Genomic DNA, 11,379 nt, shown 5'->3' on the forward strand with positions numbered 1-11,379 from the left:
CACAGATATGAGGAAATTAAATGGATAGCATGATATTTGGAGATATCCCTATGGTTCAATGGGAAGCAGAAATAACACAATCTGCTCTTGTTTCCATGGAAAGTCTTCAGTGCAGTCAACTCTGCTGTTCTGAAGTTGCCACTCGAACCAGACACAGGAAACATGGCAAACATTTTCTCTAATTGATCCTGTGCAGACAAGATCTCCCTTCTGCTAGGCAACACAGAATAAAGCACAAGATGGTAGATGCTTCTTCTCCTGTACTGCGTGGGACATGATTTACTGATGGATTATCATGGCAAGTAGTAACCCCTTTGAAATCTCTTGGATGGTGATTCTGTGAAAGTATTAAGCAGAAGTGTGCCATGAAGTAGATGCAGCTGGGAGGGGATGAACCTTGGTGACAAACTCTGTACCATTTTCTCCCCCACCCTGCCTCACCACTCCTCCACTGGAATGGTTTCTGTTACTGGATCATTACTGTGGAAATGGTTATTTCAATATAAATGCAGACAGAGGAGATGGAAGGCTTTGCAGCCAAAATCCATCTCGTTGTGAAAGGGCTGTCTTACACTTATGCCAAACAGGCCAGACAATTAATAAATTAGAGATAGGCAATGCCACAGATGATAAAGTATCTACACAGAATTCTCTCTACTTAAAAGCTGAAGCTTTTACAAACTTGCATAACCCCATTCAAAATGCAAAACAAATGCATTCTTTATATAAGTTAAAACCAACAAACTATTTCCCATACATATTACTGTGCAGAAGAATTTCATAATTAAAAACCCCACTGAAATCAAGTGAGAGAGTCCTCAAATACAGTGCAGAGTCCTAGAAAAATAATGCACTCATCCTGTGCAAATGGCACAGCTAGCAGAACAGGTGTCTGTGAAGGCTATTTAAAGTATTGACTTAATAAATTAGAAATGAAGAAGCCTTTAAAATGAGTACAGATAATGGAAACAGTACAAACTGAATTAAGGAAGAGAGGGGACACAGATCTATTTTTCATGATTCTCCAATAACAGGGAGAATCAAACCAAAACCTCTGCAAGAGCCCCAGGTTTGGCTCCAAAGGGCTGAACCCATGCCACTCTGCAGCACAGTCATGGTTGGTGGGATCCTCTTATGAGAGCAAAAAAGACTTACAGAAACCAGCCAGACAGGATACGGCTGACCCACATGGTTTGACTTCTGCTTTATGGTCTTACAAGCACAGTGACAATGTCTACTGGGAGCAGGGAAAAGGGTTACCAACATATGAGAGAAGAAAAATTGCAAGAGGGAGCTGAACCAATAACTTTCTTTATTGTATTTTAGCTCAAGCACAATAGCTACTTCAAGTGTTTAGAAACATTTTTTAAGTAACTTAGAATTTTACCCTGACTTCTTTGAGGAATTTATATGTTAATAGCCATTTAACACTACAGAATTTCACAATCTTTCCCTTGGTAACAATATTCAAGTTTTGAATGCCCTCAACTCCCCTCCAAAGTAACTTCTGTTGCCTTTATATTTAGTTCCTTTCTTTCAAAATCCAGGACAGTCTACTTATTCTTCAACTTTTAACCCATTTTTCTATCACATTGTTTGTACTGCGGTTTATCTCTTCAACTACTCACTGAGATTTCAGTTAACTCATTCTATTTGTTGATGGCATCTTGAGCAGATTTATAACACAAATTTTGTCTCAGAAAGTATATATATGGACAATGTTTTGACAGCAGTCAGTTTCTGGTGTGGTTGGTAAGACTGTAAAATTTTGTCTATAGATGTAAAGCTTAGTTTGAGAGATTAGAGAACACTTTCAGATGTTTAGTAAATCAGGATGTTCTATAGACCTCTTTGTTTATCTGAGACACATTTTCAAAGTCACAAGGGGGAAGTGAGGAACCCAGTTCCCACTGAAAACCAAATATCACCCTCTTTATTAAGGAAGCTGAGATAGTTCCTCTATACATGATGACAGTGTTCTGTGGATGGAGAAATTTTTTTATAAAAAATTCACAGAAGAACATTTCATAGCATGGTTAAAATTGTGATGTCTTAAGAAATAAAATACAATGAGAGAGGTTTTTAGGGGGTGTTATTTCCCACTAACCCATCTGATACACTAAGGAGGAAAATATTAACAAGCTTTCAGGCCCACAGATCTTAAAAAGAGGAGACAAAACATGTTTGGAAGTACAAACCAGCAGTGACACCTTTGTGTCCTGAATCTGTGTGTGTGCAAGCACAGTGTGCCATTGTGACAGCATTATTAAAGTCAAATATTCTTAAACAACCTAGGAGAAGTCTATAGCTTCGGGTGTCAGCAGGAATCTTCCCACCAAATTTAGTGGCTAGATTGATGTCACCTTTGGTAATTGTCCCTGAATTTGGCCCTGAGTTGAGGGCAGCACTGGCCAGTTTCCCAGTGACAGATTTAGGATTTCCCAAGACTTAAACTCAGGTGCAGATTATGGCTCTCCCCTGGCAATGAGATCTGGTAGCTCAAATTGAATTAAAGGTCAGTCCAACTTGAGAATCCAAGCAAAAACTGGAAAAAAAATAGAGACAAAAACCAAAAAGAAGTAGTTCTGCTCCTGTGGAATCTTCTCAGCCTGCTGTGGTAGAAGGTTTGCAGTTAGATGCTGGATGAGAGAGCAGAGCAGCAGTGACAGTGTACAGATGGATGGGTATGTCACAATATCTACTGGATTATTTCAGGAAGAGTGGGCTTGTATCAGTTTCAGCCAAGTCCAGTTTAATGTCTAGAAGTGCCTCATCCAGCCTCTAAACTGCACTTTTTAAATGAGAGCCTGGTAACAGCTACCAGGCATAAGCTCAAATAAAGGCCAATGGTTATGAGCTGATAACTGTAGGAAGACCAGGTGTGAGAATGAATGTAAAAGTACAATGCGTTGGGAGAAAAAAGAAAGTAAGGTGTCTATATAATTTGCCAAGTTTCTATGAAAAAAGAAAACCCACTTTTAATTCAAAAGCACAACCACACTTGATTTATTCATTGTTGTTCACCTTGCTCCTACCTTTGCCTCTCCGCAGACTAAGCAGATTTTCATGAGACTAGATTTCTTGTGTCTATGCCCACGCTCCATTCACATCTATATACATGAGCTGGAGTGGCATATGGCACTTTAGGCAAACTGGATATCAGTTACACATAAAACCCAAATGTTACTTCCCTGGCTTTGGTGGAGTTATACACTGAATTGTTTCAGCAGCACAGTACAACTTAAGTGCTAAAGAAACCACAACAACACATGCATATTTTACTGCCAGTTCATTTTTTTTTCTATGTCCCAGTTGGCATTTTCTCATTAGAAATGCCAAATAATTGCTCAGACATTTGCTTGTATCATTCCTTTTGCTATGAGCAAAGTTTTGAAAAGCTTCAATTTTTCTTATGTGGAGCTCCAACTTATTAGCTGAAAGTTTGAGTTCCAGTTCACATAACTTCAAGATATCCTTGCTCATGACTTTGTAATTACCTTAGTAATTTAACTGAATATCTTGAGGTTTTATGTCTCCCTTTTTTGACAGATCCTGAATGCCAAATATTCATGTGATTGTGTAGCTTGTATTTACTAAATTTTAAACCCATATTAAACCAGTTAGATCACACATTCTTTCATCCTACTCCCAGTCACATCAAAGCAGACTTCAAATTCCTGCACCTTGCCCTCTCAGATTCTAGATACCATTATGAAACTTCCAAATATGAGGAACTGACCACTAATATTAGAAAGCTGCTTCAGAGATTACTCAGATTTCATGTCAAAAACATAATATTTTCTTCCTGTTTGAACTTTAAAAACCTCAGCTTCCATTCCCTTCACCTTCTTGGGGCTTTGCAAGCTTTTTTAGAGTCCTCCTTATCAGGCTGCTGTCTGTTAAGGAGGTGTTAAAGGGGCATCAGATTTCAATTCCATTTTGTTCCATATGCTAGACTTTGTTAATGTGATTACTGCTTCCACATTTCAGTCTTTAATTAGAATTTGTTACCTGACAGAGTTTAGTGTCAACACCATGTTCTTTCTCTTTTACATGCAGTCACAACATGTTCGTAAATTACACTTCAGGTGAAAAAAAAAACAACCAAGCAAACGAAAACCTTCAGAGTAAATTGCTTACAGAATAGGATAATAGGATCATAATATCCAGAGGAATTTTCCTTCTTATCACAACTAAGCATATTCACTTCCAAGCCTTCATAGTCCAATCCACGAAGTTACACAAAGAGACGGAGAACAGCGGAGCCAGCGCTGGTTGCACCACAAAGGTAACTGGAAACAGCATATCCCTTCTCACTCCCTAAAGCCCGGGCTATTCGGTTACAGCTTCTGGATCGTTACAAGTATTTTATTATTGTAAAAGTTTTACAGTGAAAGCGACGCTGCCTTGGGTGTTCGTGCCTTCAATACGCACAGGTTTGCACTATAAAGAATATGACCAGGGCACCAGAAGTGAACGTGCCCCGGCCTGCAACTCCCTTGGGGACACCGCGTTTCTGGCAGCAGGTGGGGCACGGGGCAGCTGCCCAGACTGGCAATGCGCACAGGCACAGCACAGGTGGCTGTCTGTGGCAGGGTGACGACGGTGAAGGAGCGCAGGCAGCTCCAGAGGCAGGACTACCGATCCCGTCCCCCGCCCGCCCCGGAGCCGCCGCCGGACGGTCCCGGCCGGACAACGGCGCCCCCCAGCGCGCGAGGCGGGCGCTGCAGGCAGCGACCACCCGGGTGCCGCGCTCCGGGAGCGCAACCGGCGCCGCCGCTCCTCGCACCGGCCCCTGCCACCCCCATCGCACCGGCGCCTGCCACTCCCGGGGCGGTCGCTGCGGCCCGCCGAGCCGCACGGCGCCCGGCAGAAACACCTGTCCGGCCGCCGATTGGCAGTGAGCGCCGCGGCAACGCGCCGGCCGCTCCTCCCGGACGCCGCCGCGGGGAGTGTCCCGTCGGGCCGCCCGCGGGGCTCGGGGCGCTCGGGGAGCGGGACGGGCGCGGGCGGCGGCGCTCGGAGCGCTCCTGCGCCCGCCGGGGGTTCCGCCGGGGCGGGCGCGGCGGCCGCACCTGCGGGCACTGAGCATGCGCGCGGCGCGGGGCACGCCGCGATTGGGAGCGCGGAGCCAGAGTGGGACGGAGCCGCCGGGAGCCGCTCCATGGGAGCCGCTCCATGGGAGTTGATGCCGACGCTGCTGCCGCCTCGGACCCCGCGCCCTGCGAGGATCCAGCTCCCGCCGGGGACTCCCGCCGGCCGCGCGGAGTCTTCTCCGGAGCCGCGGGCTGCCCGGAGCCGGGCATGACCGGGCGGGCGGCGGGGGCCAGCCGTGCCCCGCTGCCCCCTCGCCGGGGGCCGGGCGGAGGCGGTGCCGCCGCGCTCCCTGCCGCGCCGGGGCTGCGCCGCCCGGCCGTGCCCTGAGGAGCGGCGGCGGCGGCGGCGGGGGGACGCGGGCGGCTCGGCGGCGGAGCGGCCGCGGGACCGGCGGCGGGGCGCGATGAGGGCGGCGGGGCGGCGGCGGCGGGGCGGCGGGGCGGGGCGGGGGCTCCGCCGGGCTTTCTAGGACGCCGGCGCCCCGCACACCCACCATGGATCTGCTGCTGTTGGTGAACACGAGCCTGGGCTCCCCCAACGAGTCCCTGGCGCTGCCCCCCGCCTCGCCGTCCTCCTCGGCCCTCCTGCAGCCGCCCTCCCCCTACTCGCCGGCGGCCGTGGCCAGCCTGGCGGCGGTGGTGGGCTTCCTCATCGTCTTCACCATCGTGGGCAACGTGCTGGTGGTGATAGCTGTGCTCACCAGCCGGGCGCTGAGAGCCCCCCAGAACCTCTTCCTGGTGTCCCTGGCCAGCGCAGACATCCTGGTGGCTACCCTGGTCATGCCTTTCTCCTTGGCCAACGAGCTTATGAATTACTGGTACTTCGGCAAGGCTTGGTGTAACATTTACCTGGCGCTGGACGTGCTGTTCTGTACCTCGTCCATCGTCCACCTGTGCGCCATCAGCCTCGACAGGTATTGGTCGGTCACACAGGCGGTGGAGTACAACCTCAAACGGACACCGCGGCGGATCAAGGCCATCATCCTCACCGTGTGGCTCATTTCAGCCATCATCTCCTTCCCGCCATTGATCTCCGTGTACCGGGACCCTGAAGGAGATGTCTTTCCCCAGTGCAAGCTCAATGACGAGACATGGTACATCCTTTCTTCTTGCATTGGCTCTTTCTTTGCCCCCTGCCTCATCATGGTGTTGGTCTATATCCGCATCTACCGCGTGGCCAAGCTAAGGACCAGGACCCTCTCTGAGAAGCGTACGATGCCAGAGGGGTCCTCCCAGACTGAGAACGGCTTGAGCCGCGCTGCTGGCGGCTGCACGTCCCTGAGGATGCAGCTGGGAGAGAACGGACATTATTCGGTGCACCACTGGCGCAAAGCCTCTGAGCTGGAGGACATTGAGCTGGAGGAGAGCAGCACCTCAGAGAGCAGGCGGAGGCGGAGCCGGGAGGAGCATCGCCGCAAAAGCAAGAGCCAGTCCTTCTCCTACTCATACTCCTCCAAGCACTCCAGTAGCCGTCTGTCCCGTGCGAGCAATCGCTCCATGCAGTTCTTCTCCTATCGCCGGCGCCGGAAGCGTAGCAGCATCTGCCGTAAGAAAGTTGCCCAGGCCCGGGAGAAACGCTTCACTTTTGTGCTGGCTGTGGTCATGGGGGTCTTTGTAGTTTGCTGGTTCCCTTTTTTCTTCAGCTACAGCCTCTATGGTATTTGCCGGGAGGCATGTGAGGTCCCTGAGACTCTCTTCAAGTTCTTCTTCTGGATTGGGTATTGCAATAGCTCCCTCAACCCAGTCATCTACACCATCTTCAACCAGGACTTCCGCAGGTCCTTTAAACACATTCTTTTTAAGAAGAAGAAGAAGAACTTCCGGCATTGAGCTGGAGGGATGGATTTGCCTCGAGCAGGAGTAGAGTTAAAAGAGAAGGCTCAATGCTGGAAAAGAAGGGAGGGGAGAGAACATGGGGCTTGGGCTTAGGGAGCGGGAAGAGGGCTCGCCCCCTCGGTGGAGCAGGGTGATGTTGTGGGGGACAGGGATGGTGTCAGGGAGGCTGAGGGCACTCACCATGGTACAGAATGGTGACATGGTGCTGGGGGAGCAGTGCTGGAGTGTGGAGGGGTAAAGGGGGAGGGAGTGACTGTGTTTGAACGCTGACAGAGGGCACGGGGAGCCCACAGAGGAAAGTAGGCTGAGACCCTGAGTTTGGGAGGCAGAGAGCTTTCATGAGCTCAGGGATTTTGTGGGGAAACAAAAAGAGACATCAGAAGTAGAGGGTTAAGTGGCAGGTGGTGGAGATTTGAGTACATATAAATAGGGCAGCTGGGGCCTATGGTGTATTTGTCCCAGTAAGAAATTGGTTTTTACTTCTTGTGTGGGGAAGGAGAGTGCAAAGTACCAGGCACTGACAGTGTTTTGAATTATGAAAGGATTTAAATGTTTGCCAAAAAAAACCCTAAAGAACAATCCAAACTCTTTTCTAAATAAACCTTTGTACTGTTAAAACCTTCTGAATCATGATTTTGCTCAAGTCAAACAAAGCAAGGGGTTTTCTTTTCCTTTGGAGGGGTCTTTGCCTATAGATCTGGATGAGAACTATTTTTCCTGTCTTCCCATAGTTTTTGATTAGTCAGTGAGACAAACCTGGGAATCTTGCATTTTTTCATGAAATATGAAAGAGAATACATATACCCCATGACCTCATTTCCTCCTGCTGGATCACCAGGCAGTAAATTCCTGCTCCATCCTTCTCAGATCAGTGACCTAAGGACCTTGCTGTCCTGGAGCAGATAGTGAAAAATAATCATTCTGGTGAACTTGCCTAACATTTTTTGAGATAATTTTTTTAAAAAATCAAGTTTCCACTTCTGTGTGCCCCGGGGAACTTTTTCTCCCCTTTTTTTCAGTCTCCCTTCAAAGGCTAATCTCAGGGCTGGATGTGTGCTCCTCATTCTCAGGCAGGCGGTTGAAGGCATTCTGATATGCAGGTTTTCAGAGGAAGAGCAATCACCCCACTACTAAGGTCTTTAAATCCTTCATATTTACAGTCTTAGGGCAACTAAATCCTTTATATTTATTTTTAAATGAGAAGCATACATTGCAGATTGTCAGTGGTGTATGTGAACAAATCTCAAAAGGAGGTGCAGCTGTTCCAAACCTTTGGTGTTAAAGTTGCTTGCTTTCCCTTCTTCTGTTTGCATTTCTAGTTTATGATTTTAGAGGATTTTCTTGGGAGGAGAGGCAGAAGAGGGGAGAATAGTTTGAAAACTTATTAAAGCAAACCATATTTCCCATGGGTTTATAAAATGTCATAAAGTGCAATGAACAAAATGAGAGGCAGGGACTGGTGTCTGTACATTCATCACTGAATGCATACCAAGTGTAAGAGTGAGCTGAGCATTTACATCCTTTCTTCATCTGTGCTGCTGCAAGGTGTGTATTCTGTTTGTGGAGCAAATACTGCTCCTTTCTATGTTTATCACTCCTTCCATAGGCAGCAGGATTTGGCATCTGCCTCAAATGCACCTTTCCACAGCAAACAGTTCTTGGGAAAAAAAAGAGTGAAATCTAATCACGTATAACAGACTTCTTTAAACAGCTGAATTGAATCTATACTGAGGAATCATCAGATATCCCCTTCCTTACTCCCTCTGTTCTGCCTGAAAGGTGTCTGTAGCCTCTTCTTGTGATTCTCTATAGCATAAGGAAAAAGGATAGAGCAGTCGCTTTGTTTCATCTGCTTTTCATAATAAGCATTTGGTTCTCTTAACCCTGGAAAAGGAGACTGTCGGTGGCTGAGGTTCTGGTTGTTCCTTCAATGGACAGTTTAACTCAAATTCAAGTGGGAGTTCTGCTGAAGCAGGGATTAGATGATTGCATGAAATGCAGTAGAAGTTTGCTGGATTTTGCTAAGTAAACTGAGATATTTTCAAAGTCCTAAATCTGTAACTTATTGGATGCTTTCTTGAAATAAGACTCAGAGCGTTAAAAGATTTGAGCTTTGTTTAAATAACAAATGGTCTGGTACAAATGCATACCTGAGACAGATAAAGGAGAAATAAAAATAGCAACTGAGAGGAGAAAATTACAAGCCATTTCTCTTCTGCAAAATGGAGAGTCTTATTAAAGTTACATCAAAAAGAGCTGAAACTTGCTCTTATTATTTATAGGTAACAATGTAGCTAAAAAGCTCAGGTTTGTTTACTCTGAAGAAACTATATAACCACGAGAGCAACCAAAGCACCATATGGTACCTGGCTACTACCTCTGAGCTCCTGGACGGCTTCATTAGAGGTACCCATTCCTGCCAAGTGAAGGTCTGCTTTTGTCACTTTATGCTCCTTAGAGGGGTTTCCCAGTCTGCAGACTCACAGTGGTTTCACTGTTGTGCTGCTTTTGAAACGAGCTCTGTGGCCTGTAAACACAGTCATTCCCCCTTTGTTTTCCTTGCAGAATTCAAGTAGTCCGTGGAAATGAAATTCTGACAGATTTTAGTGGACATAAAATATATATGGAATGACTGATGTGCCTTAAAAGTAAGTTCTTTGCAGTAAAAGTATTCTGTGATCATTATAAACACTAAAGAAATAATGCTTCTATTTTTTTTTTCACTTCCAAACGTTTTAAAGGGATTGATGCAGATACTGAATATCTGTGAGCAGCAGCATAGTTAAAACCAGGGTATTTCTATGGTTTTAATTTTTCTTGTCACAGTTACTCATCTGATTCAATGCCTCAAGATAGTCTTATTTCTTCTGAGCTAAATAAAAAGTAATATTCATTAATAAAGATGTGCAGTTTACACCCCTTTTAATTGCATTTCCCTCTAAATTAGTGAAAACAGAGGATTTCTATAAAAATTGTTTTTAATGTAACTACTGAATATGCTTCAAGTAAAATGGGGCTGATTTACTTTTTTAAATACAGTGGTCTCTTATTACTTGTAATAGCTGAAGACTGGAATTTGTAACATACTGTGTGGTGTTAATTTTCCATAAAAAGTTTTCAGCTCTGCTACTCACAGTGTGGTTGTGCTTCAACTGTAAGCTGGCTAATAGTGTATACAGGAGAAAAATAGTCTATGCAGCTTTGGCTTAAGAAAAAGGGAGAAGATATGTGTAAAATGTGCTGAGTTGTTTCTTTGATCAGATATGATAAACCAGTTGAAACACTCACTCTCTACTGTCGTGGAAAAACGGAATATTGCTACTAAGCCATATCGATTTTAACAAGTACTTGATCTTTAACTCTTCATTTGCTCATTTCACCATGAAGAAAATTTTGTGTCAGTCTTAAGTGAGATGTTGATGTTTCATTTTCAGTTTTTTGAACAGTGCTGTTGTTGGTTGGGTATTGAAATATCGAACAGTGTAACTTAGCTGGGATGGGAACTCAGTGCTGCTGTCCTTCAGCCACCTCTGTGGGAGTTTTGCGTGAGAGAGAAATGCAGAATTAGCCTCTTCAGGGCTTGAGGCAGATGGAAGGGGCCTTATAAATAGGAGATTTGACAGGATCACAGCTTTAAATCATTGTCTGAAATAAGAATCAGGCCCTTGTTCTGTGCGATCTCTGTTCACAAAAGTCATGTTGCTGCAAGAGCACTGGTGATTCCTGACAAGCAGATCTGAGGTGAAAGTCTCTATGCAGCTTTGCACACATTGGCCTGTATCATCCTTTATGAGTAATCCCAGAAAACTTGAGTGGAATTTACTTGTGAGTCAGAAGGTACTCACTGTGGGCAAGGATTTTAGGAGCTTCCTTAAACGTTGCCTCCTTTTTAGTAAACATGCTGGAGGAATTTAAGCAAACGTTTGTGCGTAAATGTAAGAGAACAGAAGGAATGCAATCCTCTCTGCTTAACTCTTGACTACTGTTCAAGCCCATAGAAGATGTGGATGAGGTGTTTTATGACTGTATATTTTTAGTATAAGCTGTCTGAAGAGCATTATGTGATTGCGTCTGTTTTTCAGAGAATAAAACTGTTGGTCTTTGAGGGTTGGTACTGGCTAGAACAGCATCTGAAAATTGTAAGGATTTTGTAGGAAATGTTGGTAATGAAATCCATTTCAGGAGAAGGTTCTGACCTTAAACTATGACTGCTCTCAAGGAGAGAATATCTACCAGCTGTGCAAAAGGAAGACTTGATGCTATCTGCGAGTTTGTTTCTATGGTTGCTCATTATGACCTTGCTGGTGAGCAGAAAGCAACTAGAGGCTTTAGAGAAAAAGCTCTAATTTGAAGGGGGAACAGTGCATGAGGAAATGGCTAGCCACAACACTGAGGGAATTCATATTTGCATGCCTTCTCTCTACTGTGGACAGAGGAAGCTGACTTT

General features: G+C 45.8%; 1 protein-coding gene across 1 annotated transcript; it reads left to right on the top strand.

The window, feature by feature from the left end:
* Nucleotides 1-5,474: 5,474 nt before the first annotated feature.
* Nucleotides 5,475-8,633, top strand: ADRA2C (adrenoceptor alpha 2C). The gene has a single exon (XM_068188577.1). The coding sequence runs from the start codon at nt 5,592-5,594 to the stop codon at nt 6,924-6,926; it is 1,335 nt and encodes a 444-aa protein (XP_068044678.1). The 5' UTR covers nt 5,475-5,591; the 3' UTR covers nt 6,927-8,633.
* The last annotated feature ends 2,746 nt before the right edge of the window (nt 8,634-11,379 follow it).

Source organism: Anomalospiza imberbis, chromosome 4 (assembly GCF_031753505.1).
Source record: "Anomalospiza imberbis isolate Cuckoo-Finch-1a 21T00152 chromosome 4, ASM3175350v1, whole genome shotgun sequence".
Taxonomy (NCBI): domain Eukaryota; kingdom Metazoa; phylum Chordata; class Aves; order Passeriformes; family Viduidae; genus Anomalospiza; species Anomalospiza imberbis.

Excerpts from the sequence above, each read along its gene's own strand:
- ADRA2C (XM_068188577.1), top strand. The coding sequence starts at position 5,592 with ATGGATCTGCTGCTGTTGGTGAACACGAGCCTGGGCTCCCCCAACGAG.